Genomic DNA, 24157 nt, shown 5'->3' with positions numbered 1-24157 from the left:
TAGATCAGTGCGAAGAAGGCTATAGGCGAATGGAGTTGGAGAAACAGACACGGCGGCGCAGAGCGAAACCCGAGAGTTATCCCAAAAAATGTATTGGGGGGTGGCTCAGAGGGAGAGTGGCTGAGTCAGGAGATGGACCTGAGCCAACTCTCCTTGTTTATCGTGAGGAGCCAAGGAGGAGACCAGAACCAGAGCCGGTGTTAGAGGTGAGCGAAGCAGAGACTGTGAAGGAGTTAATGGGGAAAGTGGAGAGGAGAGTAATGAGGGAGTTGCTAGCTTGGTGCTATAGATACCATATTCGTCCGACGGATCGTGTCGGGGATTTGATGGCACCTGAGTTAGCGCTCCATACTCGTCCTGAGGTGCGTGTTAGTCGGCTGGTGAAGTTGGTGCCAGCCTCACGCACCAGGCCTCCTGTGTACATCCCTAGCCTTGCACATCCTGTGCCACCTCCACACTCCAGTCCTCCGGTAGCAGCTCCCCGCACCAGGCTTCCTGTGCGTGTCCTCGCTCCAGTATCACCAGTGCCCGCACCACGCATCAGGCCTACAGTGCGCCTCGCCTCTCCTGCGCTGTCATAGTCTCCCGCCTGTTTAGCACAGCCAGAGCCTTCCTGCCCTCCTGCGCTGTCGGAGTCTCCCGCCTCTCCAGCACTGTCGGAGCCTTTCTCCTCTACAGCGCTGCCGGAGCCTCCTGCCTGTTCGGAGCAGCCTGTGCTGCCAGTCTGCAGGGTGCTGTCAGTCTGCAAGGAGCTGCCAGTCTGCAGGGAGCAGCCAGTCTGCAGGGAGCTGTCAGTCTGCAAAGAGCTGCCAGTCTGCAGGGAGCTGCCAGTCTGCAGGGTGCTGCCAGCCTGCATGGAGCAGTCAGAGCTGTCAGTCTGCATGAAGCAGCCAGAGCTGTCAGTCTGCATGAAGCAGCCAGAGCAGCCAGTCTGCAAAGAGCTGCCAGTCTGCAAGGAGCTGTCAGTCTGCAAGGAGCTGCCAGTCTGCAGGGTGCTGTCAGCCTGCATGGAGCAGTCAGAGCTGTCAGTCTGCATGAAGCAGCCAGAGCTGTCAGTCTGCAAGGAGCTGCCAGTCTGCAGGGTGCTGTCAGCCTGCATGGAGCAGTCAGAGATGTCAGTCTGCATGAAGCAGCCAGAGCTGTCAGTCTGCAAGGAGCTGCCAGTCTGTAAGGAGCTGCCAGTCTGCAAGGAGCTGCCAGTCTGCAAGGAGCTGTCAGTCTGCAAGGAGCTGTCAGCCTGCATGGAGCAGTCAGAGCTGTCAGTCTGCAAGGAGCTGCCATTCTGCAGGGAGCTGTCAGTCTGCAAGGAGCTGCCAGTTTGCAAGGAGCTGCCAGTCTGCAAGGAGCTGCCAGTCTGCAAGGAGCTGTCAGTCTGCAAGGAGCTGTCAGCCTGCATGGAGCAGTCAGAGCTGTCAGTCTGCAAGGAGCTGCCAGTCTGCAGGGTGCTGTCAGCCTGCATGGAGCAGTCAGAGCTGTCAGTCTGCATGAAGCAGCCAGAGCTGCCAGTCTACAAGGAGCTGGCAGCCTGCATGGAGCAGTCAGAGCTGTCAGTCTGCATAGAGCAGCTAGATCCGCCAGTCAGCCATGATCTTCTAGATCTGCCAGTCAACCAGATTCTTCCAGATCAGCCTGTCAACCAGAATCTTCCAGATCTGCTAGTCAACCAGAATCTTCCAGATCTGCTAGTCAACCTGAATCTTTCAGATCCACCAGCCAGCCAGGATCTACCGGAGCCTACTACCTACCTGAGCTTCATCTCAGTACTGGGCTTCCTCTCAGTACTGGGCTTCCTCTCAGTACTGGGCTTCCTCTCAGTACTGGGCTTCCCCTCTGTTCCGGGCTGCCCCTCAGTTCCGGGCTGCCCCTCAGTTCCGGGCTGCCCCTCAGTTCCGGGCTGCCCCTCAGTCCCGAGCTGCCCCTCAGTCCCGAGCTGCCTCAGTCCCGAGCTGCCCCTCAGTCCCGAGTTGCCCCTCAGTCCCGAGCTGCCCCTCAGTCCCGAGCTGCCCCTCAGTCCCTAACTGCCCCTCAGTCCCGAGCTGCCCCTCAGTCCCGAGCTGCCCCTCAGTCCCGAGCTGCCCCTCAGTCCCGAGCTGTCCCTCAGTCCCGAGATGCCCCTCAGTCACGAGCTGCTCCTCAGTTCTGTGGGGTTCTGGGTGAGGACTATTAGGCCATGGTCGGCGGCGAGGGTGGATTATCCCAGGACGCGAAGGGGAGGAACTAGGACATTAATGAAGTGGGGTCCACGTCCCGAGCCGGAGCCGCCACCAAGGACAGACGCCCACCCGGACCCTCCCTATGGTTTTGAGGTGCGTCCGGGAGTCCGCACCTTGGGGGGGGGGTTCTGTCACGCCTTGGTCATAGTGTTTTGTGTTTTCGTTATATATTTTGGTCAGGCCAGGGTGTGACATGGGTTTATGTGTTTGGTTTCGTATTGGGGTTTTATAGGATTTGGGATTGCTATGTTTAGGGGTGTGTCTAGTTAGGCTTGGCTGCCTGAGGCGGTTCTCAATCTGGAGTCAGGTGATTCTCGTTGCCTCTGATTGGGAACCGTATTTAGGTAGCCTGAGTTTCACTTTGTATTTCGTGGGTGATTGTTCCTGTCTTTGTGTAGTGTTCACCAGATAGGCCGTAATAAGTTTCACGTTCCGTTTGTTGTTTTTGTATTTATAAGTTATTTCATGTATCGCCGTTTTCTTCATTAAAGATCATGATTAACCACCACGCTGCATTTCGGTCCGACTCTCTTTCAACAAACGAAGAACGCCGTTACAGCTATTTAAGTGCACAGATTAAATTAGTTTAAATTAGTTTTTTCCTCTGCCCCTGTTTCGATACAGGTCCATTATAAATCAAAACAAATGTCACACATATTATTTAGTATATGTAAAGACCAGATTAAATCAAGAATGGTCTGATGGGTGACAATTCTAGCCTTTCACCTGTGAATGATATATTATGACTTGTGAACGATGCCTAGCATAAGAAACCATGTCTTTTTTTTGCAACTTAAAAAAAAATGATAGTCACACACCTCGTGTAGCCTAGCCCATAGGCCTATATGTTTTAATAAGGTTTGTATCACAACTAAAGTGTCCAAACAACTTCTTAAATGTAAGCACATGAATCCTCTTTAGAAGGGGTGTAGAGCCTAACTGGTATACATAAGCAGCGTGTGACTTTCTAGTTTGGGGAAGATCATTTTCACCAGAAAAATGCACCTTTATAATAAAAGCATTAAATGCATAATTGCATTTGTGGTCACTTTTGATAATGGTGTTTTCGGAACATTTGCACTCGTAGCCTACTACCATGTGCACATTGCTGTGCTTATAATGTGAAGAAAAAGTTGATCAACATTTTAAGCTAAACATTCTGATCTGTTGGGTCAGCCACATTGCATAATTTTATTGTTGTTGATGCTAGTGGTTGTATTAATTTGGTATCTATCTCACAGAACAGAATAGGTTGACTTTTGTACTTTGGGGGATAGTAGATTGACATAGGATAGTGCTTCTGCTGTTCGTCAACACTCATCTTGTTGGCTAACGAAAAGTAAATGTTGACAGCTCTTCCAATATCTTCAAAAGACCCGATCACGTGAGGGAGAGCCATGTGAGCGAGAGACACTTTGAATTGAGCAGCACACTCAGGGAGGAGGGCACAACGCAGCACTCCGGGCCGCAAAAAGCATGGATTTTATTTTTATCAAGTGCTTGTCAAATTGTGGAGAAAATACTTATATTTTGTTCAGTTTTGTTCAATTGTATTCTTCATACTATAAAATAATACAAAATAATGCCATGGAATACTAAGCAGATCCTGTAGGCTAAAGGAACTAGTGTAGCCTACAGCCATTTGGCATAGGCACATCAGTACCTAACATAAGGACAACTCAGAGAATGCAACTATTTTCTTCTGAAATAGACAACATTTTCTTCATATCATGCCTCTTTAGACCAGTCTAAAATAAATAATGGATTTATTGTGATGGTGTAGACTTTTAGACTATTTAAAATGGCCTGTAGGCTACGTGTGTAATCCAGGAGATGCTAAATGTGTTTGTTAATTAACGGTCAATTACTGTGAGACCGACAGTTATTTGCTTGACAATCACCAGCTGACTAAATTTGGAGACCAGTAACTGATCATCTCCCTCCTTCTCTTTCCCTGCAGCCAACCTGAAGTGACTAATGACACGTTTCATTAGAACGCTTTCCCTATCTTGCACAGGCCATGTGGACCATTTTCACATGTCAAGGCTCACAGCATGGACACAGGAAAGAGATATTGTTGTCCCGATGCATATTTCCACCGTTACAACCATTCCAGGGGGGAAGACATTCTGTGTCTGGACCTTGAGGAGATTCATCCTCAACATCATGTCACGTCCTGGTCTTAGTATTTTGTGTTTTCTATATTTATTTGGTCAGGCCAGGGTGTGACATGGGTTTATATTGTGTTGTGTTTATGTATGGGGGTTTTTCATAGGTTTTGGGATTGTGGCTTAGTGGGGGTTTTCTAGCAGAGTCTATGGCTGCCTGAGGCAGTTCTCAATCAGAGTCAGGTGATTCTCGTTGTCTCTGATTGGGAACCATATTTAGGTAGCCCGGGTTTCACTGTGTGTTTGTGGGTGATTGTTCCTGTCTCAGTGTGTTTGTATTTCACCAGACAGGCTGTATTAGGTTTTCATTTTTCCGTTTGTTATTTTTGTATTGTTCATATTCGTTTTCATTAAACATGTATCGAACTAACCACGCTGCATTTTGGTCCGACTCTCCTTCGACGGAAGAAAGCCGTAACACATCAGCTATTGGGAGGGTGCGGTGGTGGACTGGATAAATAGGGCTGATAAAGCCGGATCGTTCCAAAACGACCTAGCCATTTCACCACCTATTAGTTGTGGTAGGAATCTCTGAATATTTGTTGGTGGAGAAAATGAAGGGAGGGAAAGAAGGGAGGTTGGGCTTGGGCTTTCATGAAATCCTGAACGAGAGAGGTGATGCTATTTCACATGTATCCTCCCCGTGCTGAGATGTGCTAATGTGGCCGATGGCTGGAGGAGCAGGTGGTGTGGCATTACTGATAAGCCGGAGGGATTTATCTAGAGTGTGTGTGTGTGTGTGTTTGTGTGTTTGAGCGTGTGGGTGGGTGCGTGTATGCCTTTGTGTGTGTCCAGGTGCCTGTGCGTGTGTGTGATTGAGCTGGCCCCGGACCAAACCCATTCACACGCCACTGAGGCAGAAGGAGACATCCGTATACACAGGGCCAGTGGAGCCATGTCATTCAGCCAATGACTTCCACTGTGACACCTCACATGAGATGAGGATGATAGTTAAGGCAGGGAGGAAGAGGCCAGGAGATTGTTTATCAAGCCATGATGACACAATGGTGTGGTAATGGTAGACTGGGTGGCATTAAGGGACGGTGGAGTGACACAGAGACAGTGTTTGAGGTAGCTGAGTAAAATGACTGCAGCTGGCCAACTGGTGATACAACACAGAGGGGATGTAAAGTGAAATGTGTGTTCGTATAGGAGTATAGGAGTGTGCTTGTACTTACAACTTGCACCCTTTATTGGGTAAATCAAGTATTTTGAAAGGAATTTTATTGTTTGTTGATTGATCTGATACATTCTCCCACTCAATTCTGATTCCCCAACAACAACTTTAGACTTACACATCACTATGTTAAAAGGAGGGGGGAACTAAAATCTCATCTGTCATTAATACAGCATCTCAAAAAGAACGTCCCTCTCTGTTATCGGGGTTCTATTGAAGCCTCATCACCACAAATATCTTATCTTGCTTTGAGGCATGCGTTCAGGACCCCCGCCTCAGATAATGCCTTTGCGTGGAATTTTCATAATAGATGTGTTATCAGGTGGTGCGTGTTTGCTTTCTTGAAAGTCTTCGGGCTTTATCTCCTTCTCAGGCATTTGACTTTCATTCGGTGCAGAGGCAAGTTCACAGGGCCAGGAAATGAATTTAGATCCCCCTTGCCGCCGCCTTTTTTTCAATGACAGCTTATCAGAAGCTCCTCATTCTCCAGCAGTGGTTCATTTACAAAACTGCACATTGCACCGATTGTTTCCCAGGCCTTATTGTGAGCTAGTAAAGGCAAGTTGGAATGAGTGAGCGCAGATGATGTCGGGGCTAGGGTTTAGGGGACCTGTGTAGTGTGCATTTTGAAGTTTTGTAAGGAGTGGTGGATGGATAAAGGCAGGTGTTTAGCTAGGAAACGTTGAAGAGACAGGATCTGCTAGTAAACCCACATAACAACTGGTCCATTCACACATCATCTGGAGCATATTTTGGAAGCAGCTGATTTGTAATAAAAATAAACACTGCTTCTATAGATAAACCGCTCATATTGTTTACCAAAGCATCACTGCATAGATATGAATGCAAATTGATTCAGCTTTATGAATTAAGAGAGAAAAAGCTCAACAATAAGCAATTCTAGTGACAGAGGACCATATCAAAGCAAAATCTCACAAATATACCCCTAAAATACATTCTCACATTCAGTAACTACAAGAGAGTTAAATATGCATGTACATCACTTCAACAAAGCTGTACTTCAGTATTCTGAACATTCAGAACACCTGCTCTTACCATGACATAGACTGACCAGGAGAATCCAGGTGAAAGCTATGATCCCTTATTGATGTCACATGTTAAATCCACTTCACGCTCAACAGTTTCCCATATGAATGATCAAGAATGGTCCACCACCCAAAGGACTTCCAGCCAACTTGACACAAATGTGGGAAGCACTGGATTCTACATTGGCCAGCATCCCTGTGGAATGCTTTCAATACTTTGTAGAGTACATGCCCCGACGAATTGAGGATTTTCTGAGGGTAAAAAGTGTGAACTCAATACTAGGAAGGTGTTTTTAATGTTTGGTATACTCAGTGTATATTCCTCTAAGAGTTCTCTCACACATGATCAGCTGCTAGTGTAAGGAAAAGAGGGCTAGCTCGCTGAAAGCTATCATTTCAATTATGTCGAAACAGCCCTGCTCGTTTTCCCATCTCCATTTTCTCCCTTTCATTCGCTGTACCACAATCACGCTTTTCACAGAAACACAAAACACCATACGGGCTCTAGGCAAACGGAACAAAGACCCACTGAGAAGAAAACAGCATAAAGATAGTGTGTCTCCATCTCCTCTCTACTGGGTCCACTTGTGTGCTGGAAGACAGATGAAAACATGAGAATGTGCTCTTTTGAGGAATGACTTTAATTTCCCTGTCTGAGAAGAGATGAGAAGCCTCCAAAGAGACACAGTACATTTGTTGCCAATTACTGACTCAAACAATCTTTTTAATTTGGAGAGAGAAAGAGAGAGAGAGAGAAAGAGAGAGAGAGAGAAAGAGAGAGAGAGAGAAAGAGAGAGAGAGAGAGAAGGGGGTAGGGAGAATGATATGTGCCGTATAACTGTCTATATACTGAAAACATAGCCTTGAAAAATGTATAGGACATAGAGCAGACAAATAGATCTGCTGAGAAGCATGCTAATTTTGGTAGGTTGAATGTCTAAGCTAACATGGCATACTTACATTATTAGTGACAGCACAAGGAAAGAGCCCGCCAAGAACATTATAAACAGTCCCTAGGATTCTCTGAAAAAGTAATAGCTGTATTATCTAAAATAGCTTACCTTTCAAATACATCAATGTTTCCCAATTTAGCAGAATAGTTGACTAGGTACTGTGTGATTTACCTTCTCACCATGACACAGACAGAGAATGCTGCCCGTGCCAAGTCCATCAGTAGTAGTTTATGTGTGATGTGTTGAGTGGCCTCCTACTGTATTCCATTATGCATCAGCCCTCAACATGCCCTTGTCTGGGGTGATATAAATTGCACATACATTACAGCATGTAATCCATGTTAATAAACTTAGACTGGCTCTACTACAGTAGGACAGGGGGAAGTATCCCACCCAGGGGACCAGACATGTTCTGCCATCTGTGCTTTCACTGTGTTGTCTGTAGGGTTTTGGGACTGGGTCCACATCAAATCATTCATTTGAGGATAAGCCAAATGAAAACTTAGTGCTAAACTGTTTTTGTGTTGTGGATTTCTTGTGGGTTCAAATAAACAACTGTGTGGAACAGAACAATATGTTTTACTTATGGTTCAAACAACAATATCCTATATGCTGACCCCTGATTGAACAGGCGTTGACAGAAACTGTTACAAACATCCCATTATAGCCCCTTTACGTGTCCGGTTAGTTCTCCTCCTTACTTTCATATCAGACAACTTCCTTTATGAGACAAAGAATCCAGATTGATGATTATAACACAAAGTGATGGTTCTGAAGTGATGGTTCTCCACCCCGGCGAGATTATTTCTCTCACGGCTGAGTTTCTTGGGCAAAGCAAAGCCTCTTTCTGCTTACTCTGTGAGAACCCGATAAAGTGACACTTCACATTTGCATGAAAACCGCCCTTCAATGCACACCAGTCATTAAGTGGGGGTAATTGAAAAATAAAAATTGAGGAGGGAATCAACACATCTGGTGAATCGTTGATTCTGTACCATGACTCTAAGTAGCGAGGGATAGGACTTTGATAGCGCTCCAACCCATTGAGTCTAATGGTCATTAGCAAGGAGTCTTCTACCTCTTTGTTGGCTATGGTGATTAAAGCCCATAAATACCGGAGCATGAGCCATTAGGTTGGACTATAGTGGCCCATGTTGACTGATTTAATAAGGGAGAGCCATTGTTCAAATTAAAATCCCACTAAAGTTGGCCAGGCGTCTGGCCCATGTGTGACTGCCTGCGAGCGTGAGTGATGGAGTGGTTATGCAAAATGTGTGTGTTATCCATTGAAACACGGCAAGTGATCGTTTGGACCGTGGAGGTGTCAAAGAGTTTAAACACACAACGGAGCATAAAGTTGAAAGGCACGTGTTCATATGGAGCCAGATACATAGTTAATAACCGAGTTATATTTATAGTCAAGTAATAGTCAGGTATATACTAAGGCCCTGTTTCTCCTGATCCCAGGAAAAACTATTGGCCCTATAATCAAACAAGAACTTCAGCCTACTATAATGACATCCCCATTCCCATCTAGCCTCAAACTTTCAGAATCATTCTTGAGACCCTGCCATCTTTCAAGAGACCACTTGCCCTCCAAGACCCCCCAAATATTCCCCTGGTATCCCTGATACAGCATCAGAGAGCCCTATTCTATAGGTTTCAGCAGAGTTCCAGGGTTTACGCAAATGCAGCAGAAACCCGTGCCTCTCCTTCCCTTTTATGATGCTAACATTTACTGTTTACTTAGCTTAGCCAAAGCGCTAATTCATCATCACTCCTAATAATTCACATCAGACAACACCTTTTAGGGTCTCAGGTGGCTCCTTATAGACTTCAGTATTGGTGTGAAAAGAAAGGGGCCTGCGATATGGAAGTATCAAAGCTATCAGACAGCAAGTCTAAATGTCAGCACTCTGAGCCCAGCGCTGTGCTAAAAGCACATTGAGAGGATGTGGTGGGTAGAGGAGGGTAATATTCTCCACACAGTACTCTGTGACATTGGCCACTCTTATCTGTTTGACTCCTAACCGGGGCTGGCGGGGGTTGAATGAGACCCAGAGCCTGAGATTAGCACTGAAGGTCAAGAGCAAATAAATGTATTTGCCGTAGAGATCCCATCAGCGGCTAAACCTCAGCCAGATGTGTGTCTGTGTGTGTGTGTGTGTGTGTGTGTGTGGTTGTTTTTCAATTCTCGTGGGGACCTGAAATCCCCAAATTTCCCCACAAGGATAGTAAGACAAGGAAAATGTCCCATGTCCCCATGAGGACAAAGGCTATTTTATGCTTAGGGGTTAGGTTTAGGGTTACAATTAGGGTTACAATTATAGTTTTGGTTAGGGGTTAGGTTTAGGGTTAGGCATTAGGTTTAGGATTAGGGGTTAGGATCAAGGATAGGTTTAGGGAAAATAGGATTGAATGGAAATACATTTTAGGTCCCCATGAGGATAAAATAACAAGTATGTGTGTGTGCCTCTGGCTGTATGCACATGTGTGTGTGTGTCTGTGTCACTAACCCGTCTCTGGGTCACACAGCTGTTCACAGGGCTCGGTGGTCCTCTGGCCACAGTAATCTCTGACCCACTGGGTGGAGGAGTTGGTCTGGTAATATAGGATCAGCTTGGCAGGGTTCAGCCAGTTAGACACATCCAGGAAACTGCCCATGCTCACCACAAAACTACTTCCTGGAACCAAAAGAGAACAGAACACACTTTTACTCATCACATTTCTCTCAGCAGATCATACTGATGTAGTTTGAAGTACTACAGGATCATCCATCATTCAACGCTCCATGTTTATTGGAGTGAAGATCTTTCTATTGCTAACAACCTGGCTATTCTCTTCTTACGAGCTCGATAGGACATAGAACTGGATATTCAAACATGTTCAATGACTCATTAGTTAAAATGTGAAAATAATGAACACCTTATAAAATAGGATACAGTTCAATAAAAATATTATCTACAGCACAATTAGCAGGTATTGATGCCACTTCCACTTTGAACTCAGGTGATGTGAAGTGATAGGCCAGTCAGTGGTTCACCCATAGAGATCCTATTAAATTACTATAGGGGCTATGTCATAAACCCTCAAATTCCCAGAATGGGGTGAAAATATTGGTCAGGGAAAAAAATCCAAACCAGTCTAATTGGAATGAATGGCAGAAGAGGCATAATGCTGTTTTACTTATACAGGAAAATAAAACAAAGGCATGTGATATATCAGAAATTGTGTATTAGAATGATTGCCAACCTAAAATATTCATGTCCATTCTAGTATTCTAATTCCTAATTCTATGGGTTCAACAATCAGCCCAGGGAACAGTGTAATAGGGTGCTGAGTGATTCAATCCCTGATTTACTATTCAGCCGTGCCATTCCTACCACAATCGTTAAACTCCAATCACTAAACGGATTATTCTTAATTGATGCTATTGATTATTTTCTCCAGGGGGAGCAGTGAAGAGATTACATTTCTACCGTCTTCAAGGATATAGATTCAAATAACTAGCACTATGCATGTATGTAGTGTGTTCGTGTGTCTGTTTGCGTTCTCAAGACAGGAGAAAGTGAGAGAGAGAGAGAGAGAGACACAGAGAGAGAGACAGAGAGAGAGACAGAGAGAGAGAGAGACAGAGAGAGAGACAGAGAGAGAGACAGATAGAGGGGAGGAGGTTGAATCAACATTGTTTCCACATCATATCAACCCAAAAAATCTAAAAAAGATTGAAACCACCCCGCTTATATCTGTTGGTGGGGTCTCTGCTCTGCATTTGTTGGGTATTTACACTCCTGAGCCCATTCAGCTCCCTGATAATATCCCCCAATCTGACTGAGTTAGCACCAGTCTGCCACGGGCGGATGATGAGGGATATTTCTGCCCCCCATTTGCTGCCATTTAAATGTTGGCTGTGCGTGTGCTGTCTTAACTACAAATGCTCCCAGCGTCCACCAAGAGCTAAAAAAAATTGTGCTCTCCTGGTTAAGGCCAGGACAGCACTTCACCAAAATAATATCAACCTTAGTCTTGGGGACTGAGGTATCGGTGACCAGACTACCTGTTCTGTTCTGCTGATGTGTTGGACGCAAGCTTTAGAAGATAAGCGAGTGGCTAATTAAATTGCTTGGGCTCTTCATAATCACTCTCCTCCTTCCATCCATCCCTCCCCCTCACTCCCCTGGCCTTTTAGCTTACGGCGAGGAATGGGGAGTCCTGGTATCTTGCCAACTCCAGACCTATACCCATGGACCTCCCATGTCCGAAAACCTCTCAGTCAGGATGGAAGTGTAAATACTCTGGAAACTGGAGTAATTATCTATTACATTGGCCTATTCTGTCAGGATGCATGTGGCTTGTCCCCTGATGCAGTTTTGACAGTGTGTGCATGTTTATCTAACAGTGATCCATAGAAATGCATAGCAATTATGACTGTATTGTTTGTTCCAGCCTAATTAACAAGGATTAATGTAGTATCTCTCAATTATGTGTAGTACTTACTATAGAATGTTGTAGTATACTGTAGAATACTATAGTAAATACTACATACTAGTCATGTCTGCAAAAACACTAGTCCGCAAAAACATTACACCCGTTAACGATAGTAAATACTACAGCATGTAATTTGCATATACCCTGCCCATTCCCCTCCCCTATATGTGTCACCCATTAGTGAGAAACCTACATGCCAAGTATAGACCATATAATGTGTTGCCTACAGATTATAGAAAAGAGCAGAAGCGCTGAACAATACTTTCAGAACCCAGTCCTATGTACAAGTTATAGCACATTTTCTCTTTTAGTATTTCTCCAGTAGGTTTCCTCAAGGAGAAAGACTTATATGTCAAACATCATAAAACCAATAACATTTTAAATACTACAGTAATGTCAGCAAAAACACTACAGTAAATACTACAGTATACAACATTATGCAAAAACACAAAAGTATTTACTATACACTATACTATACACTAGTTATTTTACTACAGTATTTATACTATAGTTAACTGAAAATACTACAGTATACTGTGGGAGAGAGAGAGTCTCTGCCAGAGAGAGAGCGTAGTTAGAGTAGTTAGATGAGGAAGTTTATGGGGGATACTAACCGTCGGCAACAAAGTGTTCGGGCACGTGGAGCGTAACCTTGACGGTGAGAGAGCAGGAGAGCTGCGTGCCGTAAACCACAGCCAGGACACACGTACTGATGGTGATCAACGTCAGAGTGGCCTTGTTCATCGGGCTGTGTGGACAACCTGAGGGAGGGGGAGACAGGAGTTAGTTCTCACATCAAAACTCAGGGAAGGTGCAGAGAAAACACATGCAAATTATGACTTAAGCTGATAGGACACAAAACAGAAATGGATTCAAAAACAAGAATAAACAGGAATATGAACTATTTTCTGAAAATGTCTATTTAATCTGAAATGTGGCTGAAATTGATCAGCACCATGTCAAAACCACTTTTGGTGGTCCAAAAACTGTCAAACAGTTTCATTTCAAACACATTGTTCTTACCACCAAACATTCACTTTTCACGAAAAACAAACTAGCTAAAAACACCACATACACTCCAGTTAGCCTCTGGCTCCTGTAGATGTAGGGGGAGTTGTTGTGTTTTGATTGGAGTTTTGGTGGTGAGCTCGGAACCATCCAGGGTTCTTTCTAAACTGATTTATGAACAACACAAGGGCTGTAGTCCAGCAGAGGCAATTAATCGTCATGATAAAAGATGTTAAGAAGGCCCAGCCTCTTTCCACCAGTACAACATCTAGTGTTGCTGATAAATGACACCATCGTCTCTGACAGCGTTATAGATGGGTTGTTTTGGATGCCCTTAGGGTGTCTGTGGGCTTCTCTCCACATTGGGGAGAAAGAGAGCTGAAATGAGCTCATTATCTCCCATAGAGTGGAATTCATCATACAGCAGCACGCAGGTGTCAAATCAAGTGCCAGCTTACCAGTCACCAAGGTGAGGGCAGAGCTGTTATTGAGGGTCAATGGACAGCCTGCTATTTGCTTCTGGATGACGTGTAATGATACAACTTAACTTTTCCTTCTAGTCAAAGCATCTCACCTTGAGCTATACCTCACTTGAACCTCTGGAATCACACATGTTCTGAAACCAACCGTACACATATGGCTCATACTGTGCCGGTGTTACATTCCAATAGCTGCTATTTCCAGCAAATGTGGGAATGGTTGCTATATGGAAGTGATGGAGCTTTTTTTTTTTTACGCATAGGAAACATGTTTCACTAATGAGCATTTCCATACTTCTGATCCTGCGAGGCTCTTAGACTGCGACTGATAAACAGACAAGACACTCCAACCACCTGGGTGGACAAACACAAATGCCCACTGTGTGTGTGTGGGTGGGGACAAACATAAACGAGGGTGAGAGAGAGAGAGAGAGAGAGAGAGAGAGAGAGAGAGAGAGAGAGAGAGAGAGAGAGAGACTCCAATCACCTGGATTTATCTAATGACCCTGCCATTTTGGCTGGACTGGAGCAGTGGGTGTCTATGACAACAGCTCCCCAGCAACTAATCCCATCTGTGTGAACACTCGGGAATGATTAGGTCTGTGAGGGGGCCCTCAATTACTGTAAAAGCCTACAGATAACACTAACAGATGCACACACACGACCACACATCAACACAGGGGATGATAGGTTGGCACATTTTTACGGACACTCACACACTTAAATACACATTCATTCACACACACAAAAACGGCATAAGGACAAACACACTAGCACATGCCAACTGCAAACAAAACAACATAATACTCAAAGCACAAGTACATTTGGTACACACAATCTGAATTTCTACCACACTCAAGCACAGGCTCATACTAGCACCCTTCACACTTGTGCGCCCACGGTCTCCAGCTAATGCATGTTAACAGTGTCCTTTTTATAGAGAAGTCTGCAGTACAGCCAACAGCTAAGATAAGCTTACTGGCATAATACACCCATATAACATACCCAATCATAAACACAAAAACACAAATAAACATGCATATTATGCAAACGTGAATGTAATAATGCACAGGGACGCGCTCACAAACATACAAGAAAGGCACATTCACAAGGACATCCAAGGCCACACACACACACACACACACACACACACACACACACACACACACACACACACACACACACACACACACACACACACACACACACACACACACACACACACACACACACTATCAAATGGCAGTTTGGTTATGCAGACTAAATCATGGTATCCATTAAGGCATTTGATTCAGCTTGCTTATCATTCAGACTCCATTTTCCTCAGCTCATGTATCTGCTGAGTGTCATGATGGTGCTATAAAGCCTTCTAACACCACTCTGGGGATGCCAATGTCTTCCCTGCTTCCAGCTCCACTCACAAACCCAAAGATATCTATTCTTACTTCAGTCAGCTCAGTCCCTCCCATGCTCCCCATACAGTTACATTGCATTTTTTTTAAACACCACCACTGTCAAAACAGTAAATGTAGCCATAAGCCATATTTTCAGAGTTGGATTTTCAGTTACACTGTTATTTTTTCCATAACTAAGTTGTTGTTTTTACAGTAGACCCAAAATATTCTCTGGTGGTAGGATTTCACCCATTCAATATTCTCTGGTGGTAGGATTTTACTCGTTCAACGGCTTTGGCTGCTTCAGTGAAATTTCAATTCACACACTAGTCTATCGAAGCTTTGGTTCTGTCAGTGATAGAGAATGAACAAATGGGGGTTGAAATCTAGTTGAATTTGGAAGACGAATTTGCATAGCAGCATGTCCCAGGGCTGGGCGGAGGGAGTTGATACTGGATTTTTCAAATCATCAAGCTTCCCAACAAAGTTTGCAGTCAGTACTGAGAAGGTCAGCAGGCACATTTCTATTGAGAGCAAACTTCTGTGTAAACACACTTAAGAAATCACATTGACGAAAATGGGAAATTGCCCTTGAAATCCACTTAGATTAAATTCTAGCCGTAGTTTCCTCTTTCCACACACATACTGTATATGGACAATGACGCACGCATGCTAGCACGCACGCACGCTCGCACGCATGCACACACGCACACACACACACACACACACACACACACACACACACACACACACACACACACACACACACACACACACACACACACACACACACACACACACACACACACACACACACACACACACACACACACGCTGCATGCTTAGCGAGTACCACTTCCTCCCAATTCGATCATTACTTGGCGCAAACTCGAGACCTCTGCCTCACAAACACACGTGACCACCCTCCTCAAGCGTCTTAGCCGATCGCGTCACCTCAAAAGCTAGCTTGTGAGGTGACGCAAGCGGGACACTTAAGGAGGAGTAAGTTTGGCACATCCCCATGTTCTTCACGCATGCGCGCACACACAACCACACACACAACTTCTCTAATCTCACCTCTGCTGCGCCGGCGGCCTCTGTGCTGCTCTGTGTAGAACTTCAGCTGGGTCTCATCGTCACCCTCTGACCCCGAGTCTCCTTGGCGCCCAAACACACTACCAGCCACTGGAAGAGGAGAGACAGAAGGCAAGAAATAGGAGATGAATGGCATGGAGAACAATTGGATCATAAGTGTATATTGTTACCAGTATGGTGCGAAATTGCCATTACTGCGTCCGTCTGGGATGGACTCACACAATGTGTTTTTGGAGACAGCTAGTTTCAATCAATAGCACACCACATTCAATCATAACAGACCACATTCAGCCATTCATTTCTCAGTGTTTCCTCTTCCTTATACCCTCACCCACCAACTAAAGGCCTATACAATACTCACTGACCCATCAAGACCCCCAAATAAATGGTCGACTACCATACAGCAAACATATTGATTTAGTTTCCAACGACCCTGAATTTCCCACTCAAAACATTTCCTAGGCCCTTGAAAGTCAAATCTGCTAAGTGTTTAAGCTATACACTGCAGTCTATTCAAAGTTGCAGCTCTCTGTCAGGGTTCTTCAACTCATCCTAAAAGCATGCTGTTCAAATCTCATCTCTCAAGGACTACAAGCACAATCTCCCCGTAATGAAGAAAAGAGAAACTAAAAACGCAATGACTGCAATATGCCTTGGCCAACCTGTCTTTGAGGCGAGCCGTTTCGCATTGTGTAGTGAATTAGTAAGTCTACTTGAAACACCGGATCAAAGGTACAAATTTTGCACCTCACGCAAAAACGTGCCAAGGAGACAGGAGTGCAAGCAGCTTTCGCACGCAGGTTCTTGGAATGAATTATATTTAGGGAAAACAAAATCAGCATTTGATGGAAGTTGATGGGGGGGGGAAGGCCTTTTAGATGTCTCACTTTGTGACATTTTCAGGCCGGCATTATTGAAAACTTTCTATTAGACGAGCTGTTTACATGGGCTCGCTAGGCACACCCTTCAAGGAGTTTTATGGAGCAGATCACTTGAAAGGCATGCTCCCCTTTAACCACTGAATAAAGCCATCGCAACGCACATCAAATATGTGATGATCTGCAGAAACAGAATGAAGCGTGAAGCCTTAGGACGATCAGACCAAACTTCACCATAGTAAAGAGTAACACTATATAGTATATTGCAGTGAAATGTAATCAACACCTAGCAATGCCATCAAGGGGTTCTAACATATTTGCGTATCGAATTAAGGTGTTGGCTTGACAGTCGCCGGACCCGGGTTCGTAACCCGGTCGGGACTACCCCCACCGAATTTGATACATTCGTGTCAGAAGTGAGATGTCGCCTGTGAGACCATCGGAGAGGCGTGTACACGTCAGCTTGGTATAGAGTGTGGGGGCATGCTCTCCCAAAGGAAGGAGGTAATGTAGCGACCTTAACACAACTGCGATTACAGTGTCTGGGATGGACTCATACAATGTGTTTTTGGAATTGGTTTGACAGTCGCTGGGCCCGGGTTCGAGTCCCCAAATTCTCTACAACAATATGCAGTAGGTGCCCACTGTTCAACATTAGCAGGAGGAAAAGTTAAATGATAGTAATACAAAATAAGAAACATTTTCAAAAAGGCAATGAAACAAAACGAAAGGACTCGGACTAAGCAGGCATTATATAACTCACTAGGCACAGGTGGAGTCTACTAGGCTCTGACCTCCCTCTACATGTGCAATTCTGTGAATGGCAAAATCAAACACTTGTCACACCATTATATATTGACCTCCCCCATGGCCACGTAAACACCTTAGAGCATTCCAAAATGGCCCACAATATAGCAAGGATCTAATTACTCGCAATTAAAATATAAGCAAAACACTTTCAGAAATCATAACCATGTCTAAAGCAGGCTGGGTAAACACTCTTTAAACATATGAACGGTATCAACAACATATTCATTCATTAGCATCACATAGGCCTAATTCCAAACAAAACAGAAGACAGGAGAATGCCCTCCTGTGCCCAGAAATACTGGCACACATTTGCATGCACTTTAGAATGCACAGTGGAGCACGGACCAACCGGTGAAGCGTAGCAACACACAACAAAAAAATGATGAGAGAAGCGGATTCAATGGCCGTGGGATGACATAAGTGTGATGATGCGAGGGCTTATGAAGTACAGACCTTCGTCTCCTGAGTACAGACCTTCGTCTCCTGAGTACAGACCTTCGTCTCCTGAGTACAGACCTTCGTCTCCTGAGTACAGACCTTCGTCTCCTGAGTACAAACCTTAGTCTCCTGAGTACAGACCTTCGTCTCCTGAGTACAGACCTTCGTCTCCTGAGTACAGACCTTCGTCTCCCGAGTACAAACCTTCGTCTCAATCCGTTCAATCCTTCATCTCCTGAATACAAACCAACTGGACTTACATGTACAGATGTCAGATCTTAATAATAACCATTTTGTCGCAGGAGGAAAATAATCCTGCAGCAGGAGGATTTGAATAAATATTGAATATTTAAAATTGCCACTAGGACCAGCTGGAAGCGGTGTTTGTAGGCTATACAATAACTTAAACTGCAGCTCCACTGGGCGTCAGTTCAAGTAGTCTATTTAAGCTACATGCAGGCCACAGTGTGTCTCGTGTGAAATTTTACGTGGATTATAATACATTTCCGTATTTGTTGTATTTTTAAATGAGGGTAAATCTGTTTTTTTTTATAGATGAATTGTTTTACTATATGTTCAAGTCAATCAATATGCCGAATACAGTTTTGGTTGCCTCAGTGCTAGTGTGATCCAAAGGTTACTGCCACTGACCTCAAATAATGTTAACAGACAGTAACTATGATGATGCAATCGCTCTTTACAAGATTTGAAAGGAAGGATCTTGTGATTAGTGTTCACATGTCAAAGCTGCTGAATCTCACTCCTGTGAGGAAATCCTCTGACATAAATGCATTGAGGCAGCTATATGATGAATGTGAAATTCAGATTAGGAGTTTGGAATCACTGGGTGTAGTGCAAGAAACCTACGGAAGTCTACTATGCCCAATCTTACTGCATATGATTCCAGAAGACATAGCTCTTGACTATTAGTCGTCAGAGGGGAGTAGATGATGAATGGAAAGTGTCTGAGATAGTCCGTTTCGTACAGAGGGAGGTTCAGAGCAGGGAGAGAGCACTACAAATGACAAGATCATGCAACCAACAGAAAGAGAGCAAACCATGGAACAAGTCATGCTCCTCCAATGAAATGAAAACAAAAAGACCCAACATGCCATCTGCTGCGGCACTGCACACAGCCAGCCAGAAGGAACAAAACGTTCTATTCTGTGACAGGGCAGACCACAAATCAGAAAACAGGCTCAGACCACAATAGTGCTGCACGCAAAGAGAAACTAAAGAAAATGGGAAGATGTTTTGTATGTTTAGGACAGAAACACATAGCAAAATTCTGTAAAGTCAAAGACATGTCATGTGCAACATGTGGAAGCACACATCACATTGCTGTGGGTACCGGTAAGAGGAATGAGGTGCAACCCCCTACTGTTTCTGCAGATGCTGTTATTTCCTCAGTTATTCCCTATTCAGTGAAGATGAAACCAGATGGACAGAACAGTGTGTTGCTACAAATGGCAAAGGCATGGGTAGAAGGCCCATCGAGCATGAAGATAGCTTGTTGCTTACTAGATGAAGGCAGTTAGAGAAGCTTTGGACATAAAAACCCTAGTGAAGCGTCTGAAGCGACCAGACAAGAGGCATTCACTCTTCACACGTTTGGCTCAATAGAAAGGGACTGCAGCTCGCAGACTTTCCAGAAGATGACAATGATCCTGAACTCTCTGTCCTTAGGAACAGAGTACTACTGGCAGATAGTATCAGGCTGAGTGGAGCAACTGACAGAGATGCTGTTTGCTTTAGAGAGCACCTTTGGATGGTCTGTGCAGGGACCAGTGTCCATGTAAAATGTCTAGTCTCCAAACAACTGCATGCATTCTGGGAGCTTGAGTCTCTCGGTATCACAAGTGAGAAAACACAGAACCCAGAGGAAAACGAGGCTCTACAGAGGTTCGAGAGAACATCCACCTTCAAAGATGGACGATACCACGTGGAGTTGCCATGGAAATGAGAAATGCCAGAACTCCAAGGCAACTATAGAATCGCCAAGAAACAGTTTAAAGGTCTGAAGACTGAAGAAGGATGGGACGTTGCACAGCAGATACAACGAAGTAATAAAGGACAACTTACAACAGAATATGGCAGAGGACGTGCCGAAAGACAACGCATCAAGCGCAGACAAGGTGAAATACTACTTACCATGCAGTACAATTCCTCAATGACTGTCTACTCACAGGACCGAACCTGAACGTGGATCATTGTTCTGATAAAGTTTAGACTACATGAGAACGCATTCATGGCAGACATCAAGAAGGCTTTCCTGCAGATATCCCTAGAAGAGGGAGACAGAGATGCCGTGAGATTCCTGGGGCTCACTGGCCCACCAAGGGTAGAAAATGAAGAGGAGCTGCGTGTGCTGAGGATGAACAGAGTGGTATTTGGAGCTTCCCCAAGTCCATTCTTGCTCGCAGCAACTTGGGTCAAACGTTTAGGGTAACCTTCCACAAGCTTTCCACAATAAGTTGGGTGAATGTTGGCCAATTCCTCCTGACAGAGCTTGTTCAGTTCTGCCCATAAACGTTCTATAGGATTGAGGTCAGGGCTTTGTGATGGCCACTCCAATACCTTTACTCTGTTGTCCTTAAGCCATTTTGCCACAACTTTGGAAGTATGCTTGGGATCATTGTCAATTTGCAAGACACATTTTTAACCAAGCTTTAAACTTCCTGATTGATGTCTTGAGATGTTTCTTCAATATATCCACATAATTTAGAGACTTCCAACATTTTCTCTGAGAATCCTACCAGATATTATTTCGAAGAAATAAAATGGGAAAAAGTGGATTTCTTTTTTGTCCAAAACCCACACGTTGTTTCAAGCTGGGTAAAGGACAAACTGGAAACGGTTACATCGGTGAACGTTCAGAGAACTGCAATTGTTGAGATTATTTATTCATCCTCCACCCAGGGCCAGTGGACGCTCACCGGAGAAGGACGCTGCTCAAAGGAGTGATCAGTGGGGTAGTTGAGTGTAGAGGTGGATCAAATGAAAAATAATATTCCTGGACCCGCCATTTGGTGAGACGTAGACCGATTGGCATTGATGAGACTGAGAATACCCTGTTTTATTGAGCTTTGACACAGAGTTTCTACCTCAAAAAGGTCAGGCTAGGTTATTATTTGCTATTCTGAGAGGTCCTGTGTTCCAAATCCGCTAAGGTGCCAAGGATTCGGACATGTTGCAGCAGTGTGTAGAAGGGAGATCCACGATGTGAAAAATGTGAAGAAGGGCATAGTCAGAGAGAGTGTAAGGTTGGGATAGAGAAATCACTGTGTCAACTGTGGGGGTGGGCATGCAGCTGGGGATTAGAAGTGCGATTGAGATTGCCGTAGTTTGAGTGGGATATAAAGTTTCCTATGCTAAGGCAGTGAAGAGAGCAGAGGATAGCCCAAGATGAGTGATTCGACTGGGAGCCCCGCAGTGAGTAGACCTGAGGAGAGAGATCTAGAGAGGATGAGGTTTATTAAGGTAGGATGCCTTACGTTTATAGCTATGGTTATTAACTGTACTCTACTGATTGAGCATAAATCCCAGATTTCAGCGCAGAAGATTCACAAGAAGTTATAAGAGAAGGGGTTCCATTCTCCCAGGCTGGACTAGGATATGCTAGGGCTAAAGTAGTGGAATCGGGGTGGTGTTTTTTGGCGGGTATAGTGGTGTATATGTGTATGGTTATATATACAGTATATAAAATAAAATCCCTTTCCTTTTCCCCTGTGAAATTCACACTCAGACCTGTGAAAGGCAGCAATACGCAACACAGCATCAATTCTGCCAAAACTTACATGAAGAGAAGCAAAATATGAAAATGAAACAAGTAAATATATGAAACATCTACCTCCTAAGTATTAACACATTTTTATGAGCTCCTAAACACTGCATACACTCCACTACAGGATAGGCAGCAGATAAATTACATTAAATAGTGAAAGAAATAAATGTTTGCCTGGGAAAATAAACTGACCATTTTAGTGAACACAAACCATGTAACTTAACATGAAACGGGACTGTAAATGAACATCTGGGCATTTGGAAAAGTATAATGACAATTATACTAAGCAAAAAAAATGCAACATGCAACAAATTCAACTGTTTTACTGAGTTACAGTTCATTTAATGAAATCAGTCATTTGAAATAAATTAAATTGGCCCTAATCTATGGATTTCACATGACTGGGGAGCCAGGCGCAGCTAATTTTCCCCACCAAAGGGCATTATTACAGACAGAAATACTTCTACATTTCATCTGCTGTCCGGGTGGCTGGTCTCAGATATTCCCACAAATGAAGAAGCCGAATGTGGAAGTCCTGGGCTGGCGTGGTTACACGTGGTCTGCGGTTGTGAAGTTGGTTGGACGTACTGCCAAATTCTCTAAAACTACGTTGGAGGTGGCTTATGGTAGAGCAACTAACATTTAATTATCTGGCAACAACTCTATTGGACATTCCTGCAGTCAGCATGCCAAACGCACACTCCCTCAAACATTTAGAATCTGTGGCATTGTGTTGTGTGAGAAAACTGCACATTTTAGAGTGACTTATTATTGTCCCCAGCACAAGCTGCACCTGTGTAATGATCATGCTGTTTAAGGTGGATGGATTATCTTGTCAAAGGAGAAATGCTGACTAACATGGATGTATACAAATTTGTGCATATGGAACATTTCTGAGACCTTTTATTTCAGCTCATGAAACATGACAAACACTTTACATGTTTTGTTTTTATTTCTGTTCAGTATAAACACATACTTGCAGGGGGAATTAAATATAGGAAAAACGCATGGAACCAGGGAGAAATGTGTGTCGGCCTGGTTCAGTCTTACCTAAGTAGCCTAAACCATAGGCTTGTTCTCTCTTGTCCTCCCAACATTTGTTTTTCTTTCTCTCAATCCCACTGTGTGCATGTTTAAAACACCATATTCTAACATGATGCATAAATTCATTTCCAATTTTAAAGCACATTGAGAGTATTCCTTTTCCAAATAAAGCAGCATTTTCAACCAGTTCGTCGGCAACAAAGCAAAATAATGACTCAAACGTAGAATGTGCACAAATCTCCGACAAAACTTTGTAACTACAATTCAAATCTTTATGGTGCAGACAATTTCTTCACAAGTCATGTTTCAATATTCATGCAGTCAATAAAATAAGGCATTTCATCTGGCTCTGCTTGACGTTTGCCAAGAAAAAGAGTTTTGGGAATGAGTGAATGATAAAATACCCCTCCTGTAAAACCAGACAAGCTTTAGAGGAACAGTATGTGTTTATTTCAGATCAGGAAGATCTTTGGGAAAACAAGTTACAGTGCTTTCAGAAAGAATTCATACCCCTTGACTTATTCCACATTTTGTGTGACAACTTGAACTCAAAAATGATTACATTTACATTTTTTTCTCACCCGTCTACACACAAAACCCAGTAATGACAAAGTGACAACATGTTTTAATAAACGGGTGCACATGTATTAAAAAGAAAATACAGACATATCTAATTCACATAAGTATTCACAGCCCCGACTCAATACATGCTAGAATCACCTTTGTTAGTGATTATAGCTGTGATTCTGTTTGGGTACGTCTCTAAGAACTTTGCACACCTGGATCGTCCAAGATTGTACAATATTTTTGATTTTGCTATGTCAATTTGGTTGTTGATCATTGCTAGACAGCCATTTTCAAGTCTTGCCATAGATTTTCAAAGTTATTAAACTCTGTGACTGTTTTAAAGTTACCATTGGCCTCATGGTGAAATCCCTGAGCAGTTTCCTTCCCACTCTGGCAACTGAGTGAGGAAGGATGCCTGTGTCTTTGGAGTGTATTGATACACAATCCAAAGTGTAATTAATGACTTCATCATGCTCAAAGGGATACTCAGTGTATGCCGTCTTTCTTAATTTTCATCGCAAGGCTTTGGAAAACCTGTTCCTTGTGGTTGAATATGTGTTTGCACTGCTAGAATGAAGGACCTTACAGATAATGTGTGGGATGCAGAGATGAGGG

General features: G+C 44.0%; 1 protein-coding gene across 1 annotated transcript in view; it reads right to left on the bottom strand.

Annotated features, from left to right (window-relative positions):
- The window catches only part of LOC109868476 (astrotactin-2), a 413904-nt gene that overhangs the window by 223726 nt on the left and 166021 nt on the right, over positions 1-24157 (bottom strand). Inside the window, exons 5-7 of the mRNA XM_031802536.1 lie at positions 16004-16111; positions 12660-12806; positions 10074-10241 (exon numbers count right to left, since the gene is read on the bottom strand). Coding sequence (XP_031658396.1) covers positions 10074-10241; positions 12660-12806; positions 16004-16111 — 423 coding nt within the window. The remainder of the gene's footprint in view (positions 1-10073; positions 10242-12659; positions 12807-16003; positions 16112-24157) is intronic.

The sequence above is a fragment of the Oncorhynchus kisutch genome, linkage group LG23, assembly GCF_002021735.2.
Source record: "Oncorhynchus kisutch isolate 150728-3 linkage group LG23, Okis_V2, whole genome shotgun sequence".
NCBI lineage: Eukaryota > Metazoa > Chordata > Actinopteri > Salmoniformes > Salmonidae > Oncorhynchus > Oncorhynchus kisutch.
The sequence above is the reverse complement of the archived record's forward strand: the minus strand, read 5'-3'. Positions and strand labels throughout refer to the sequence as shown.